The sequence below is a fragment of the Falco naumanni genome, chromosome 14, assembly GCF_017639655.2.
Source record: "Falco naumanni isolate bFalNau1 chromosome 14, bFalNau1.pat, whole genome shotgun sequence".
NCBI lineage: Eukaryota > Metazoa > Chordata > Aves > Falconiformes > Falconidae > Falco > Falco naumanni.
This window is the reverse complement of record NC_054067.1, coordinates 14,528,382-14,547,062: the sequence shown is the minus strand read 5'-3', so window position 1 is coordinate 14,547,062 and position 18,681 is coordinate 14,528,382. Positions and strand designations below refer to the sequence as shown.

At 47.9% G+C, this 18,681-nt stretch overlaps 1 protein-coding gene across 9 annotated transcripts in view; it reads left to right on the top strand.

The window, feature by feature from the left end:
- MBNL3 (muscleblind like splicing regulator 3) overlaps positions 1–18,681 on the top strand; it is a 97,586-nt gene that overhangs the window by 58,584 nt on the left and 20,321 nt on the right. For all 9 annotated transcript variants that reach the window (XR_005830877.1, XR_005830876.1, XM_040613973.1 and 6 more), the window contains exons 3-5: positions 3,370–3,534; positions 12,403–12,603; positions 14,570–14,806. Coding sequence is in view for 7 of the 9 variants with exons in the window: in XM_040613973.1 (XP_040469907.1) it covers positions 3,370–3,534; positions 12,403–12,603; positions 14,570–14,806 (603 nt within the window). In the remaining 2 variants the exon portion in view is untranslated. The remainder of the gene's footprint in view (positions 1–3,369; positions 3,535–12,402; positions 12,604–14,569; positions 14,807–18,681) is intronic.

Here is an 18,681-nt window from a genome sequence, read left to right as displayed (position 1 = left end):
GTACTGAGAAGTGAATAATGGCAGTTTCTTTGTCCTTCTGGTGGCTTTCATAGAGCTGAAATTGGTCTTGAAGAGCATATGCGTTGCTGAGAAGTACTGAGAACTGTGGGCGTTGTGATGGAAGTGTAGAAGAAGGGATCACCCCTACCAGTGTTGGGAGTTCAGACGATACTAGAGACATCCATCATTTTAGAGTGAGACGTCTTGGAAGTTGTTTCATAGCTGGATGTCTAAACCGGGAGCATTTTTTGTCACTCTCGGTCACATCGTCAGTTCCTGAAATTCATTATCTGAGAGATGAAGAACCTACTGTGGTGTTGGAGAGGGCAACACGACCCAGCTGCGGCTTCTAACTCACCCTGGTGAAATGCAGTGGTTGATGATGCTCAGGATCAAAATGATGGTGAGGAGGAGCTAGACTGAAGGTGCAGCTTTGAATCCCAGTGCAGCAGTGATTCATCGAGTCTTCATGGAGCCCTAGAAGGCCTGGCTGACAGCCGTGCTGCACTTCGCAGCCTTTGCTCTGCAGCAGCGTTTGCACAGCTCTCAGTTCCTTGCAAATATGTCCGCACTGAAACCAGTAGCACTCTTGCGTGGACGCTGGTTTCTGCTCCCAGCTTTGTCTGCAGGATTAAGGCCTGATGCTGTGTGGGCTGGTTTTTTTTGTTGTTGATAATAAAAATTTTCTGTTTGTAGAACCCCCTGTTGGAATTAAACAAACTCTGTTTTGAGAAGAAAGTAGAACAAAGCTTCACACCAGGCTGGGGTGGCTGGTATCAGTGACATTGCAAAATTTCAGTTAGAATAGCAAAGCCCTCTTCAAGATGAAGAAGGCCTTGTAAGTATTGTTCACAAAAAATAGTAGCTTTTTTTTCATCTTCTCTATTCCTGCAGTGTAGAAACATCTACACCGATTTATTCCAAATTTGGTAGAAATTAGTGTTTTCCCAACCCAAAGCAATTGTGCCAGTTTCAACCAGGAGGAATTTCTAAGGCTGGTGTGCAAAGTCCTCCAAGTCTGGAGCTTAGAATAGAGCAGCTGCTTGGCCATCAGCTCCTGCTGCTGTGTGGGGTCAGCTCCTGCTCTGAGCAGCCCAGCTGTGGCGGTGGGATGCTGCAGATGTGCTCTGAGCCCGAATGCTGAGCTCTGCTTGGGTCCCAGGTGGTGGGAAGGGCTGTGGAGGGATCTAGTCCTGTGCTACTGGAAAGATGTCATGAGAAGGACGACCCAAACCTACCCAGTGCTGATGAGTCGCCGTCTTCTTCCAGATTAATGTAGTTATTTACCTTGTAGTAGTTCTGGGTTGTCTGAGCACCAGCCAGCTGCATGGTGCCATTTTACCCTGGCTTTACACAGATGTGAGAAAGTGTCTGGTGATGAAGATTCATGTCCTCGGGGCCTGTGAGCAATTAGCTCACAGCTGGGAATCTGGGGCTGTTGGATTGCTGAGAAGCCAAAACAATAGCATTAAAAAGCCGCTTTCTTTGTGAGTTGGGTCGTTGGGAAGCGCTGGGCTCTTGTAGGAGCAGGGCAGAGAGTTTCATTCCGCCAAGGCAGGCTGCTGAAGGTTGGGAGTGGATTTTTTCCTGTCCCACTGGGTTCCCCTCGCTTCTCGCATTTAATTATTTGCCTCAAAATAACAACAGGGAGCCAGGGGTTTTGTTTAGCTCTCTGATCTCCTTGGAGCAGATAAGAGAGGAGCTTGTTTCTCATGATACTTTGTCATACAGCCCCTTTCAGCCTGTAGTAATGCTCTGCAGCCCTCTCCCCAGTGAAGCCACTATCCGCACCGGGAAGGGGGGGCAGAGGAAAGCACACCTAAAGTTTGCAGGTCTCGGGCTGCTCTAGTGACCTACTCTTCTCCTGGCATGCCAATGATCCTGTGTGGGAGTTCCAAAAGAGCCCCCATAGCGGGTCACGGTGTTGGCTTTGTGCAGTGGTACTCAGACTGGCCGGTGGTTCCACCTATATGTGTGTGCAAGTCTTAAAAACCCCCAGAGGAGCATCCCGGCTGCAGGCAGGACTCATCCTGGGGGCTTCCACCAGTCTGAGTGTACCCCTGTGGACCTGGTTGTGGGGCTACAGCTCTGCTGTGAGTGATTCTGCTAATGGGAGCAGGTACGTGGGGTCACCCGATGTGCCTCTTTTTGAAACCACACTTAATTATACTGAGGCTGAGAACTTGGCGTCCAGCGCTTGACAAGAGTGCCTGGGACGGGCTGGCTGATGGAGGTCCTGCTCCTTTGCTGGCAGCAGGAATGATTGTTAGTTATCTGTCACGTAACAGCTCTGGGCCCCAGGTCTGGCCTTATTTTAATAAGCTCTGAACAGCTCCGAAGAAATACTGCCTCAAAAAAATTCATCATTTTTTGCATAGAAGTTATTTATAAAATTTAAGCGTAAAGTTGCGTAAAATGTTTCTTGTACTTTGTGTGCCTCTGTTTCTGGAGGAGGGAATACACGGTGGGGTGGGGGGGAACCCCATATTTTTAAAGAATTATTTCATCTTACTGACAAAATTTGTTACTAGTTTTCTGTGTTCAGTGGACTGTTGGTATTTATGTTCCTATATCTGCTTGCAAACACTACTAAGGCAAGGCACAGTTTGTAGATTTTTTTTAAAAGCGATGGTCTCAGTTGATTTGAGGTCATCTGTAACACTAGTGATCCTTCGCTTTTGAGAAGCCACTGACTTCCCCAGTGCTTGTGTTTATTGGAGGTGGGGGGGGGTGATGCAACATACTATGGCTTTTGACAGATGAAAGCATGAAGGGGGGAATTGTTTCACGTCTCCCTCCTGTGACTACCAGTTCTCAGCATCTCGGGGTACGTGCATGTTGGAGATCAGAGGTGCTGCTTTACAGAGCTGTCGTCTTAACATTTTACCCAGCGCAGCTGGAGAAGTGGTGGAGACAGTTTGGTTTCTTGCTGTCTGCTGGTCGGGGCCAATTAAGTGGTCTGGTGTTGGGAGGAAGGGAGGGGAAGAACAGCCCACACAAGAAAATGGGGAATTTTTGTTGTTGCTTCAGGAGCTGTTTGTCACTAGCTTCTGAAAATATTGGGTTTTGTGTTAGATTAGATTTTTTTTTTTTTTTTTGTACAACAATCATTTTAACATCAGGAAGCCTAACTTTTGGATTTAGCTTGATAGTATTTGGTTAGTGTTACTGCAGGAGAAGTCATGTTGTTCTTCTCTTCACCTAAGTATTGCACTGCTATAGAAAAATAACAAAAGAGGCACAGTAGTACCAAACTGCCTCCACCCAAATGATTGTGTTGTTACAGTAACCCAAACAAACCTTAATTAAATTTCTCTGCCTGCCCCGAGTGTTACATTCACTGAAATGCTGTTTCATTATGTTTTTTAGGGCCGGTGTACCAGAGAGAACTGCAAATATCTCCACCCTCCCCCACACTTAAAAACACAACTTGAAATAAATGGACGCAACAACCTGATCCAGCAGAAGACAGCCGCAGCCATGTTTGCTCAGCAAATGCAGTTCATGCTGCCAGGCGCGCAACTACAGCCAATTGTAAGTTACACCGATGAGTCGGGCTCACGCTGCTCTGCGTCTCTTTGCTGTTTGCTCACGGGAGCCCCAGCCCTGTGCTTGTCTGTGCTGCATCTTCCAGAGGGATGTCTGGTTCTACCTCTGCATCTTCTTGCAAGCTGTGCCTCTCCTTTGATAACAAAGGAGATGCGAGATTCAGGGCATCAAGTGGAAGGGTCTTACCACCAGGTGGACATTTGACCAGTTAATGCACGTACACCGAGTGGCTGAATTCCAATGGATCCTACTTTGGATAGCTGTTTTACACTGGAGTGAGGATGCTGGAGTTCTTCCCCACTGTGGCAAGAGGCCAGCTCGCTCCTTTGGACTAGATGCATTGTACTGGCGGGCTAAAATTGGGGAAGATGAATATGCTACCCAGACCTTAATACTTTTTTATGCCTGGGAGTGAGCCCTGTTTCACTGCGATCCTCCCAGCAGAGAGCTGTGCTAATGTCACAGCCCTGTCACTTGTCTTTCACAGTAATGCTGGTTTATATTAACAGCAGGAATGATTTGCTTCTCTTCGGGTAGGGAATGAAGCCTGTGGGAAAGGGGTGTTTGCAGAGCAGGTAGTTCAGAGAAGCCTTCATTGTCTGTCCCTGCTTTTGCCTATCAGTTAAAACAGGTTTTCAGGCTGGAGAACCCTGTTAGGCCAGGGAGAGGACAGCTTGTGTCTGCCAGTTGGTGTATCTGGGAGGGGGTGACATTTGTCAGCTGAGTTTGAGTCTGTCGCTATATATATTTTTAAGAAAAGTCAGAGGTCTTGAAGCTGCTCTTCGTTGTGGACATAAATAGGCTGCGCATTTTTAACGGAGAGCTTAGCTGGGAGTTCTCCATGTAAAGTTGGGGCTAAATGTCTTTTCAGGGGCAGTGTGCACTTGAAGGGCAGTTGTCAGATGAGGTTCCTTGTGCTGTGCCACACGGGAGGTCTGGCTGTATCCCTAGAACAAACTCTTCTAGCCTGAAGGTATACAAGTCTGGGAAGCAGCCTGCACTTGGCCTCCTGGTGTCCCACCTACAGTGCCTGGCTTCTCTGCCCAAATGGGGCTTGAGACTCAGCATCTGTCATCCCGGCTTTGAAAAGCTCAGGTGTCTCTGGCTTATTTTCACAAGAGACTAGTGAAGGGTTCTTCCTGGCTGGAGGCTGTTGTTGTGCTGGTGGTGTAAGAGGCTGTGACTGAGCTGTATTTCAGCAGGGAAAGCTGGCCAGTGCCCCTTCGTGCTGATGCTCTGCCACCATACCAGGGCATTTCTTTAGTCTGGCGTGTTCCTCCTGTCTTAGGAAGACTTTTCCGTGTTCACCTTCACCTGGTCTTCTTGTGTGTGTTAGCAGCTTTATCTTCATCCTGCTGTGTAAGCTAGGAAAACGCTGTTTATTCTTCCCATTTTGAAGACAGAAAAGTGAGGCAGAAGAAAAAATGGGCCACAGAAAAAGTCTTCAGTTGCTCTGTGCCTTAAGCTCTAAACTGATGTAATCTTTGCACCTCCTTTTGTGCAGTTTGAAACCACGTGCACATCAGAAGGAAATCCTGAATTCCCGCAAAATGGTAGCACTGGTTTCCTAGCCCTGTACCAAAAGCAAACCTTTCCTGTTTGGGGTTTTCTTCTGTGGGGAATTCACAGTGGACACTCTTCAGATGGCTATTTGAAACATCTTTGGGATTTCCTCTTTGGAAAGTTCCCATCTTCCCATTTTGCAATCTTGCAGGTCCAGTTCATTCCTGCAGTTTCACTCTTAAATTGCCTCTGGGACTGAATCTGTCAGTTTGTCTGGTTTGCGCTCCCTGAAATTTCAGAGGTAACCTTATCTGATGAGAAAGGTCCCTGGGTTCTGAATTGTGCCATGGGGGAGATACGGGCAAAAAAGAAAAATAAAAATTAGTTCTGCAATGACTGCTCCCTTCCTGCTTTCCCACACTTTGCTCAGAGTAAACGAGCTCTTGGTCCAATTCCTGCTGCCCGACTTGCTCCACACCAATTTCAGGACAAACAAGAGATTGCTCTTTCAACTGCCTTTGATTTCCTGAAGATGCTGCCAGTGGAAGCAGGCTTTGAGAATTTTTTCTCTCTCTAAATGAGAAGGGTGGGGCCTCCTTCTGGCTACACGTGAAATTCTTCAAAGCAGAAAGTATTATATCAGATGCAGCAGCAGAACAAATCCCATGTGATCAGAAAGCTGATCAACGGGATGCCTGCTTAATTGGGATGCTTGCCAGAGACGAGGTTTGGAACAGCGTGCTTATTAGCTCCAAACAATAGCTGAGTGCTTAGACATTTTAAAGTGCATTTTCATCAGAAAAGCTACCGTGTAAACAAAAAAAAACAACGCAAAAAAACCCAGCACTTGACATAGCAGCTTTTCACCACGCTTCCTGAAATGGCATTGAATGTGTCTGTCTGTGAGCTTGCATCTAAACAGTCACCGCCAGATCTTCTTGCACCACCACTGACATCCAGCCAGAGCTAATCATCCCGTTGAACCGAGGCAGGACCCTGACGTTGGCTGTTTAATGAAGGCGCTGCTTAGAGAAGAACCGTGTCCCAGGTGGGCTGCCTGCTGCACGCTGCTCATGGAAGCCTACTAGGTGTGAATTAATGGTTGCTAGCATGAGCTTATTTCTCTGAAGTCTCTGGCTGCTCTCTGATGTTGCTGCTAACCGTTTGTGCAAAGCTGAGAATCACATGAATGTTTGGTGCCCGTGATGCAGTTTTAAACGGACTGCTTCGTACAGCACTTTAAAACAAGTCAAGCAAGGACATGGAGCAGGGTATTTGGTCAGCATGGTGGTTTTTCTCTGGGAGAGACCTTGGAGAGACCACACAGGTGCCAAGTAGGAAGATTCTGTAGTGAAGTTGTGACTTTTGAAAGTCCAAATTCACCTTGACTTTGCTGCCTTCGGTTGAGCTGTGCTGGAAGCTGTCTGGGCTGGTTTTTCTTCTGTCTCTGTTAGACTGTGTGAAAGTCAGGTTGAAGGTGGATAGAGCTGGGCTCTGGCATTGATACAGAGAGCTGTTTTGGTCAATGCTATGTTTGATTTCTCAGATACGATGGCTTTGAGCTGTGTGTGGGCCAAAGCAAGACCACCCAAAAAGTGCTGCACCCTGGGCCTGATCCTCACCCTCCCCTTTCTGCAGCAGCGCAAGACAGACTTTTGGGGCTGGCCAGGCCATGGAGGTGCTTCAGCACAGTCTGAATTGACCTGGTGGAGTAGGACAGTGTCTTGCCTGATGCTGCCTTGTTAGCTGTGTCTGAACAGGCAGCTGGATAGAGCATGGCAAGGTTGGCACACCTGCCTCTGCTCCTGCCCTGCAGCTGCCTCTGCTGCTGCACGGCGAAGTTGTTTTCCCATCTTTGTTCTCAGGCTCTTCATCCTTCTTCCTGTCAAGGTCTTTGTAGCCAGAACTGTCTTGACAGCTCTGAGTCACCCATGCCTCTGAAGACGACACAGACGTTAAGCCAGGTCTGCATCCTCTCACGGGGCAGCAGGACCCTTGGTGCTGCTGGAGGGGTTAAAGCGCAGGGTGAGCAACTCACTTGACCAGTGGCACTTGGAGCAAGGGCTGGAGCAGATTTCAGCAGGTGTTTTGGACGTGCATTTGTTCCATGCAAAAACCTGACCTGTATCTCAGCCTCTAGTGAAAGGCACAGTAGGAATGAACAAACACACATACCCTGGCCCACTGGGAGCCGGTGTCTACCAAGAGACAGTGCTGTGGGGCATTAACACCTGACTTTTCCACTACAGCAGCCCACAAATGAGAGATCCTTTGCGCGCTAGGAGTGTGTCTTTGCAGTCTGATAGGGGAACGAGCATCTGTAGCGGTAGGTAGCTGGATACTTTGGCCAGTTGGATTTATTCCAGCATGCTCAGCCTTTATGTTAGAGGGGTGGTTTTACAGCCAGCCCCATGCAGTTGCATTGGAGCGGAACACAGCTTTTTGCTTTTTATGAACAGCATCAATTATGTTTCCAATATCAGGGTCTTCAGCCTTGTCAGTACAAGATCTTTATCTTCGACGTTTCTATCACCAGACTGTAATAAAAGCTGCCGCTGTTTTTTGTGTGCTTTCCATGTGTAGATGCTTAGCAGCGACCTGTCTCCCCTCCTCCTTCAGGCCATCAACACCTCTGTATTTATATTGGGTCTCTCATTTTCAGGCTTTCCCTTTTTAGGGTCTGAGGTAACTCAGAATCAACACTTCCTGGCTGAGACAGCGCTTGTGTTCGACAAAACACCAGCCGCTCCTCTGCCTTCCTCTTCACACCCACTCTGTTGTTTCTTCTCTAGCTTTAGCACAATTTCTGCTAGGCAAATGGAATACAACTTCTAGTTTGTTAACAAAATCAACTGTTCCAGGTTCCATTGCCACTGGTAACAAATGTCCCTCCCTGGGGTGGTCCCTTCTCTCTGTTCACACCTTCAACCCAACGGCTCCTGTGAGGGCTCCTGTTCTCACGGTCTGTGAGGAGGTCAGAGCTGTCAAGGTCCTTGGCACCCTCCCCCTGAGATGGGTTCTCCCAGCAGCCATTTCAGCTCCTTTTTTTTTTTTTATTAGTTTTTTATTCTTGCAAGCATTTTAATACTCAGTAAACCAGTCCTGTGAGCTGCTACTAGTCTGAACCCCTCTGCTGCTGCACTGTAACCTGTTTCACTTTGCTCAGGAGTTACTGGTAGTGTCTGCCCATGCCTAGAGTTAACAAAAGTTAGTTTGCAAGGAAACCTGCCCCTGTATTTCCTGAATTTGCAAGAGCTTTAAGGGGGGCAGCAGGGGTAAGTGGCGATACTTTCAATCCATCTGTTTTGCCCTAGAGCACACCAGCAGCTAAGCTGAGACTTTTTTTGTGTACAGTCATAACACTGATCTGTCACGATTTCCTGGCTGTGTACAGTTATTGTGTTTAAGCCCCTCAGCAGCTTGCTTGCCCCCTGCCCAGTGGGATGGGGGAGAGAATTGGAAGGGTAAACGAGAAAACTCGTGGGCTGAGATAAAGGCAGTTTAACAGGTAAAGCCAAAGCTGCGCAGGCAAGCAAAGCAGAACAAGGGATTCATTCACCGCTTCCCATGGGCAGGCGGGAGCTCAGCCATCCCCAGGAGAGCAGGGCTCCGTCACGAGTAAAGGTTACTTGGGAAGACAAATGCCATAATTTGGAGTGTCCCCCCTTCCTCCTTCTTGCCCCAGCTTTATATGCTGAGCATGATGTCATATGGTGTGGGACATCCCTTGGGTCAGCTGGGGACAGCTGTCCCGGCTGTGTCCCCTCCCAGCTCCTCGTGCCCCCCAGCCTGCTCGCTGGTGGGGTGGCGTGAGAAGAAGGAAAAGGCTTTGGCTCTGTATTAGCACTGTTCAGCAATAACTAAAATGTCTCTCTGTTATCGACAGTGTTTCCAGCACATATCCAAAACATAGTTTCATGCTAGCTACTGTGAAAAAAATTAACCCTACCCCAGCCAAAACCAGCACAGCAATCACAAGAGATGGATGGGAGGTGCATTGAGGAGACCAGTACTGTTTGGAGTGAAAATTACAGTTGGGTTCTGGCTGTAAGGAAGAAACTCACTTGCACTCAGATTCCATCAGGAAACAGGGGACCTGCAGACATGTAAAGGGAGGAGAGGTTTGGCTGGCAGCATCTTTGTTACTGGTATGGATACATGAGCCAGACTGGCTTTCCCAATCCAAGACAGGCAGTCAGGGCTGGCAGTGAGCGCAGCCCATCTTTTCCCCTCACCATCCACAATAAATACAGAGCTCCCTGATGCCAGCTTACAAAGGAGCAGTTTTCAGTGTGCTTAGCACGCTTCAGACTTTAAAACCCCAGTGCTTCTAGGTTTAATGTGTTGAGTGAGGTCTGATCGTTCTTTGGCTGTGCATCCGCTGGAAGTGGCTGCGGAGTGTCAGGCCCCTGCCCACGGGCAGGGTGTGGAGCAGAACTGCCACTTTCAATCAGTGGCATTGGGCGCATAGTTCAGGTGGGCAGAAGTGGTTGTGAAACCTTGAGAATGCAGCAGCAGATAGATGCCAGGGCGTGGAAATGGGTGAACAACCAGCAGCAGCAATAAAAACCCATCCTGGTCCTTTACACAGCCCTCTGCAGGTCTCCAGGATTGTGAGTAGATGGTGCTCCTCAATTGTTCCCTGAGCAACGTCTTTCCTCCGCTTGCTTTGGCTTGGGTTTGGATCTGTTAGCCCTTGCCAGTTGCTCCCAGTGAGGAGAGGGGCTGCTTTTGGGGAATGGCTTTGGAGATGGGGAATGGTTTCAGGGAGAAGGACTCCCTCCCTGTTTATATTGGTGACTTTGGTGGAGAGGCTGATATATTACCTCTCCATGAGTGTTTCACACCCCTTCCTACCGGTTTCTGGTGAACTGACTGAGCGTGAGGCATTGCAAGCCTTCAGCCTTCCTCCCTGGCTGCACAGATGCCCTGGCATCCTCTGCTTGAGCAGTGGGAGGAACATCTCCCCTCCGTCTTGGAAACTAGCTAGATCCTTGGGCTGGTCCCCGGCTGTGTTTGAGCCCAGGCAAGGGAAGCCTGCCTTAAAGGATCCCCTGAAATTTTGGAGCAATGTCTGTGCTATACCTGCTGTGTTGGGATAGCCAGGACTCCTGCTGTATTAGGTGCTGGAAAAAACATAGGGTAGATTTGCCCACACATTTCTGCAAACGATGTGTGCTGCCAGGCTTCAGCTATTATGGGTACATAAAACAAGCGTTGACAACATCTCAGGCCCCAGCATAACCCTGCACAGACTGGCCAGGCTGGAGAAGCTCCTTAAAATAGCATTTACAGTGCAAACGGTGACAGAAGTTCAGCAGATGCCACCGTAATTACTGGTGCTCGCACAGAAGAAAACAGTCTAATGGATGCTGCCTTCGCACTAAAGTGTTCAGGGAGTCACGGTGTTTGAAGATCCTTAAAGAGCTTTTCTAGCAGCAAAAGGTGTAAAATGTCTGGGAGCCACAGAGAATTGAAAGAGAAGAAAATGATTTAATAAAGAGCTGTGGACTGGAGGATCTCTGGGTTTAATAGTTATGAAGTCTGCCATCAGCTGAAGTGGGGCTTGGCTCAGGCTTAAAAGAAGGAAAATTAGAAATCCATCCCAGAGAGAGGATTATTTGGTTCTGCTAGACTTAAAGCACCCAGTGCTGCTGATCCAGGAGGCTGCGTCTCCTCCTCGAGGAGGAGAAAGCGGGATGTACACTGGCAGCGACCTGCCATCCCCCTGCCCATCAGCTCAGGAGCTGCTGGCTGTCACTGACCCTGGGGAGGGGGCAGCATGAGGCTAAAGACAGGCTGGGACAGCCTGGCTGGTGTCATGTGGGCTAGCTTCTTCCAGGCTGCAACAAGCAGTATTTCCTAGTATATAGCAGTACTGGGATGAAGATGCTGTTGAGCAACACGCTGTCCGCATGTGGTTTCTTTTAGAAGCCCACAGGACTGGAAGTACCAAACTAAAAGCAAGGAAGGGGGTAATGCGTGTGGCCCCAAAACGCCCCAGGCCATTTTCTAAGCGTGCTTGCATTTATTGCCAAGCAGAGGCTCTAGCTACCGAGGACGGCATCACATATGACTGCAGGCGTGAGCAGCTTTAAATGTAACCCAGAGGTCACAGCGGAGCAGGTGGTGGAAGGGAAAATATAAATAGTTGCGAGTCACAGGCTGCTTCCCCGGGGGGCTGCTGGAGGCTCTGCTACAGGAGCAGGAGTGCTGCCTTGCGGGCTCTGGTCTTTGGGTGAGCCCGGGGGATTGTTCATCAGCTGGAATTGGTTTCATTCCCAAATGCACCTCGGATCTGGTGCTTTAAAGTCTCACCAACTCCCTGGCTGTCGAGGCCAGGGACAGATTTTCCACTGAGCACCTGCTTAGGAGCTCTGTGTGATCTCACTTGCCTGGCAGGACAGCAGCTCCGTTCCCAGATGGGTGCTGCTGGAGCGGTTCAGGCCGGGGAGGTGGCTCTGCCCACCGGTGCTAAAGCTCTGCTGCGCTTGGAAGGCCTGCCTGATGTCATCTATTGACCTGAAGCACTTAAGATCTTTTTGGCCCGTTGTTCTGTCTCCTCATGGGAACATCGTTCCTTGCAGCCCAGGTGGGGTCCTGGATCTCTTATCAGCCCACCTGAGCCATCTCATCTGCTACACTCTGTCCAAGGCTATTCCAAGCCCATGACCCACCTGCTCTTGCCAAAGCCACGAGGCCTGGCATGTTGTGACACTAGTGAGTTCGGGGTACTCCTGCAAAATGGCTTTTGCCTGGAGGCTGTTGACAGTCTGAAACAAAGCCCAGATGTGCAGAATGCTGGACCTCCAAGCAAACCATAGCAGAGATGCCTCGCCTGACTAAACGACGCCTTTTGCTTACCTGAGCCACCGTGGCCGTGCTGACGTGGAGCTCCGTGGAGGCTGATAGTGAACTCAACTAGTTTAACGGGGTTACCTGCTTCGGGGTCCTGAAGCTGCAGTTTACCTTGGGGTCTCTGTACAGCATTGCGGTGTAGACACACAGAAGCTGAGACGTTTATTTGGGAGTGAGAAGTCTGTTTAATTTGGGCCTGCCCTAATTGCTGGCGTGAAATTCTTAATTGTGTCATTAAACTATAAAGATCATCAATATGCTTTGATCTGACAAACAAAGATGCCCTGTGTTCAGGATGAGTCACAAATCTGTGAGTCAGGAGAAGAGAATGGATTGCAAGTAAACGGCAATAAATGAATAGATGGGAGAGTGCAGCATTTTGATGTTGCTAATCAAATTGTCTAAAAGGATTGAAGTGAGGCGAGGCTTTGATGGGTAATCCAAGACAGAGCTTTTTAACTAATATTTTGGTTTTTCTCTTTTTATACACAGACAACGTTTCCTGTGACTCCATCGCTTGCAACAAGCCCCACGATGGCTTTTAGTCCCTACCTGAGTCATGTTTCTCCTGGGATGGGCTTGGTTCCTGCAGAGCTTTTACCAAATACTCCTGTCCTGGTTTCCGGAAATCCTACTGTTACAGTACCAGGAGGCTCTGCTGGGCAGAAACTGATGCGTACGGATAAACTGGAGGTATTTGGACGTCTGATACGATACTGCTGACGGGAATGAACAGGACATGTAGTCCTAGCTGCTGGTCTCTGCTATCGTGACCTCACGCAGCACAGTGCAGAGTTTAACTTGCAGCTTTCCTAGCACAGGGCTGCTGCTCTCTGCTTTAGCAGACTCTCGCGGGGGGCCTGATCCCAGATCCTTGGAAGTCACTGAAAATTTGGGAGCACTCACTTTCCTGATTTCAGTGTGCATTAGGGCAGGGCTGGGGTTGTTGTTTTCTGTGTGTGGTCTGCTACACAAGGAGTAGATGGTCTGCCCTTACACGGGGCGGGTGGGAGATGTTTTGAAAGTAACAGGCACTTCATTTGTCTAGAACTGGGCTTACTGAACTTCTGCAGATACCTTTAGGCATTACACTGTTGGCAGTGGTGAGACTGGGCATTGGAAAAGCGTCTCCTCCCCACCAGTTAGCTGGGCATGCTGGGACTTAGTGTTGGAGGAGTTGTAAATCTCTTTCAAACCCTAAGCAGAAGCTCTGCGGGAGATAAGGGCTGAGGACCTGAATTCGGAGGCCCCTGCAGGTGTAAATTATAACACAGGAAGGTAGTGGAGAAGCGTGTAATTTCAAAACACATTGCTTTGTGTTATATTGCCTTGCTGACATCTCACTTTTTCCTACGCTCAGTCTGATAGTACACTGGTACATGATCTACACCACCAGCTATAGTCCTCGACAATTTTTCTCAGTTCCTCAGAGAAGTAAAGCTTGCAGATGCATTTTCTGCAACTTTTTTCTCTGCCTTTGATGCCTCAGTGGTCATAACTTACAAAGATCTGCAAGAGCTTCCTCAAGCTAGCAGTTTTGGCAACACCTTATTATCATAGAATCATTTAGGCTGGCAAAGACCCTTAAGATCATCAAGTCTAGCTGTTACCCTGACATTGCCAAGTCCACCACTAAACCATGTCCCTAAGCACCATATCTACACATCTTTTAAACACCTCCAGGGATGGTGGCTCAACCGCTTCCCTGGGCAGCCTGTTCCCAGTGCTTGACAGCCCTTTCCAAGAAGAAATTTTCCCTGATACCCAATCTAAACCTTGCCTGGTGCAACTTGAGGCCATTTCCTCTTGTCCTGTCGCTTGTTACTTGGAAGAAGAGATCGACACCCACCTCACTAACACCCTCCTTTGTTGTAGAGAGTGATCAGGTCCCCCCCTGAGCCTCCATTCCTCCAGGCTAAACACCCCAGTTCCTTCAGCTGCTCTTCATAAGACCTGTGCTCCAGACCCTTCGCCCCCTCCGTTGCCCTTCTCTGGACATGCTCCAGCACCTTAATGTCTGTCTTGAAGCGAGGGGCCCCGAACTGAACACAGTATTCAAGGTGCTGCCTCACCAGTGCCAAGGACGTAGCAACCTTACAAGCACATTGCAGTGTTATCAAATGCACTGTCATGTAGTGCCAGGCTTGGAGTTTTGTTGTGGAGGGCAGTGAGACTATTTATGTGAAAGAGTCTCCTTATATTTAAGAAAAAGTATTTATTGCACATAGCAGCACGTCACATTTAGAATTAAATATCCTACCCAAGAGTGTGCTCTGTAACAAATACATAATGCAGGTGAGAGACAAATGGCAAAGCTATTAACATTTAAGCTTTACAGGCAGGGCAGGAATCCTGAGCTCCAGAAGTTCTGGAAAAATGATACACACTTCATGGGGTCACTCTCCATTTCGCTCAAATTCTGTCCTTCATTTGCATTTGGTAATGGGCCTTGGTAACATTGTGGTTTTTTCATCCCCTGAACCAGTTGTGAGTAGCACCAGTTGCACCTGTGACTGTTGGTATATGGGCTACCCAAGATGAGCGTGGATTTAAAATACACATGTGGTTTAATGTGGCCAACTGAACTGATACTCTGTGTTGAAAGTGCTGAATGAAGAGTAACTTGATGTTCTGCTCAACAATGTGACTTTCTTTTAAGGTTTGTCGAGAGTTTCAGCGTGGAAATTGCACACGTGGTGAGAATGATTGCCGCTATGCTCACCCTATAGATATTGCAATGATAGACACAAATGAAAATACTGTTACAGTTTGCATGGATTACATCAAAGGTCGATGCTCTAGGGAGAAATGCAAGTACTTTCATCCCCCTGCACACCTGCAAGCCAAAATCAAGGCAGCTCAACACCAGGTGAACCAGACAGCTGCAGCTGCGATGGTAAGTAGAACTCTTTTCAAGCTTTATTTCCATTGCTAGGAGATTTCATTTATGTCACATGTGTCATTTGTGGGAAAGTGGAGTGCTTTGTAAATGGCTGACTAGAGAGCTGAGAGTATGCGCGGTATGAATCCCATCTCTTTGTCCTTTCTGTGTGCTCACCATAGCGTGAAGCCCTGAATGGCGCAGTAACTCGCAAGTTAAGAACGTGGTGGCGAACAGTGTGATTTTTCTGACATGACATCATGATGTGACTTGTACAGCAGCACTTGGATTCAAAACATTCCCTGGCTAAGTTGTAGGTGTCAGTTTAGCTTCCTCAGCACACCGTGAAAGCAAAGACCGCCCATCCCATAACACATCCTTTGCAGGGAGATCCTGGCCTGTTGAAGTTGGTAGCAAAATTTCCACTGACTTTATAAAAGCAGACAAGATAGCAGTTGTTTGAGCTTAGCAAACTTGTGCTTGGTAACTTTGCCAGGGCTTAGTCAAATGACAAGGCTCAAACCAAGGGTAACTCCCTGACCTGTTTGATACTTTGGACCTGGTAGAGATGGTCACACCTGCATTTTAATTTGAATTGTGACTTCCAATACCTACAGTTCTAAAAACTAGTCAAAGAAGAATTATCAGATAAAATTTCTTGCTGGATTAAATGTTTGCTATTCTGTTGAATTTGGTTGAACGGCACCTGTTTATTCCAGAGATGAGAGGGCTGAGATGTTCAGCCTAGGAAGGGAAGAATAGGTCCAGAGGGGTCTTACCCATGTGTATAAATTCCTGATGAGGGAAGTAAAGAAGATGGAGGCGGACTTTTCTCTGTGGCAGTGAAAGGACAAGAGGCAATGGGCAGAAATGGACATTCTGGAAATTCCATTTAAACATAAGAAAAAAAATTCTTCACTGTAAAGGTGATCAAACACTGCAACAGGTTGCTCCAATCTTGGAGGTACTCAGAACCTACTGGGATGCAGTCCTGAGTAAGCTGCTCTAGTTGACCCCACTTTGAGCAGGGTGTAGGTCTAGATGATCTCCAGAGGTCCCTTCCAACCTCATCTGTTATGTGATTTTTTCATTTTTTTTTAATAACTATTATTAAAAAGGTTCTTGCCTCCTTTTTTATTTAGAAGTAAGGCTACTAAAATTTTTCTAAATACTTTTTTTTTTTTTTAAGATAGTAAAAGAGGTTGCTTTTCATTCACGGTGAAACAATGCAAAACCAGGACGATTCTAGAAATTGAACAACTGCCTTCCTTGTAGCATCAGTATTACCTGGAATGGGATTTGAAGAGCCAATTTATACTGCAGTATTTGTTTGTCCTGCAGAGGGTTTCTTACTAGATTCCTTACTATTTTTATTATTGTTGAAACAAGAGCCCAGGTCTGTTGAAAAAGAACCTTCTGAAATGAAACTCATGTTTTTTACAATTGAATCTTTACTTTTTCACTTATTATCTGGGGCACTGCTACTTAACCAAAGCCAATGCATGTTTTATTCATGCTGCTGGCTTCTCTTAAAAATGTAATTAACCTTATTTGTATGCTGTTAACTAGAACCTTTAAAATATTTATTGATGGCTTGTTGCATCACCCCTGCTACCAAAACAGCTTACATTATTCATTGACTTTTCAAGGTTTGATACATTTACTGTACCTGTTGAGGAATAAGACTTTATTAAAGGGAAGAATGGTGCCCAGTTTTCTTAGATCAAAAAACATGTGCCGGACGGATGGGTGTACCTTCTAAAATAGATTTGGAATGACTACAAATCTAAATTCAGACGGTATTTCTGAGGGACCCAATCCTGCAGTTACTTGACATGCAGAAGTAGTAGCTTTACTCACTCCTGCATGGCTGAAGTCAGTGCAGCACAGTCAGGTGAACTGGGTCAGGCTCAGTCCCCAGTTCAGGATGGCACGTATGCATGTGCTTGAACCTCCCTTCTTTACCAGTGGTCCTTCCCTTGCCACAAGCGCTCCTGCTGACCTCTGCATGATGTGTAGCTGCAGAATTAGGGCTGAAGCCCAGTGCAAGTCTGCTTGCAGGTGCTAATCCCTGAGCGCTCCTGACCTGCTGTGCCAGCTGTAGTGAAGAAGCTCTAAAGCACGTGTACTGTGATGACGTTTCTTTACTTTTAAATCTTACCGAGGCAAAATAGCTGACTAGCTGCTAGGCCAGGTAATTACTCAGCCACCTCATGTTGTGCATGCCTCGCCTTTTTAATATATTGTATAATGCATTCACTTTTTTTTTTTTTTTTCTTCTCTTCGCCTCCCCAAAATGTTGCTCTCTCTTGACACACCTCTGCTTGCTGTTTTTGTTACTGTGCTTGACCCCCCCTCCCCGGCCCATTGCCATCATGTGCTCGCTGCCTGCTAATTAAGACTCAGCCAGCTGTCAGATCACTGAAGCGACCGCTCGAGGCAACCTTTGACCTGGTACTTGGACCTTTCACCTTCTCGCTTTGCACGTAACCATCTTAGTCTGCATGAAAGCCTTCTGCACTTGGTCTGTTGTGTTAGTGCCTGGGGAGACTGCCCATCCCGGCCAGAAATGTTGCAGCGTGCGTTCAGACATGCCAATCCTGCGCCCCACACACTGTTCATTAACCGTCTGAGCTTTGCATCCCGAAGCATGGATGTGTTCTGGAGGCAGTGCATAACCTTGGGGAGTGGCAGCTCTGGGTTTCAAAGTGTTTTTCCAAATGGTAGCAGCTTTGCAGTTGCGAGATGCGATGTTTCGGTGAGAATTTAACTCATTAGGTCTGCGCAGTACTGGATATGCCAGAGGACTGGGTGGTACAGGACAGATCCAGCAACTTTTCATGGCGTGCCCAACAGCATTGTCTTGCCTGGCAGTGTCTTGCTGGTGCTGCCCTGCAGAAGGGTGTTCTGTGCAGTGGGCACAATTCAGATTTAGGAGGGCGAGAGCTAAGCAGCACCATCAAGAGGTCCGTGCTGGGAACTGGAGCAGGTTCGGTGCAGGACTTCGGTAGCACGTGCGGTAAGCTGGGGAGGTGGCTGCTGCTGGCTCTGTCTCCGGTTCCTCCCCCCATCCCCCAGTGGGACAGTATCAACAAAGGGACCTTGCTCTGGGTGTCTTGTGCTTCAGTCTCGGGCACAGGATCTGCTCCCCAGGCTTCTGTCTGCAAGCTGTCTGCATAGAAGCTACCTTTGATTACTTTTTGAGTCTCAAAATACCTTTTACCTGGTTTTGTGATGCTCATAGTGAAGCAAAAGCCATCCTCCCAGTCTGCTGTCAGTCCTGGCTCCACAGAAGACAACTCCTTCCCTGTTCACCCCAAATAATAAGGAATCCAGTACATCCTAAAAAAAAAACAGCTCCTGTCGCCCAGCTATAGGAGGGAAGGGGCAGAGCAGACACAGAGGAGCCCTGAAACCTTCAAGCTGGTGTTCCTCCTTCTCAGGGCTACGAAGCAGAGGCTGGTCTGCTCCCCTTCCCCTCTGAAAACTTACTCTGGGTGATTTTTTAAGTAGTCAAGAGGCATCCTTATCAGAGCTTTAGGCAGCAGCACTAGGAAACCTTGCTAGGGACAGCTTCCACCAGCATTGTGGGATTATTCTGTAAATGACATAACAGCCTGTGACTGACTCCCTGCTGCTCACGGCTGGTGCACACAGCCCCCAAGCCAGCGCAGGCAGTGACCCGCACGGTGCCTTGCTGCCCTCGGTGAGAGCCACCTCTCTGAGGAGCCGTGGTCTGGCAGAGAAGGGGAAAGCCCTTTAACTGCCCTACCCTCCTGACCTCCCCCACTGAACAAAATCCCATCAGAGAATTTACGTTCAATAGTCTTCCTGCTGCTCTGAAACATCTGAAGGTTTTGCAACCACCTTGTTGGAATGTGTCACCTCCT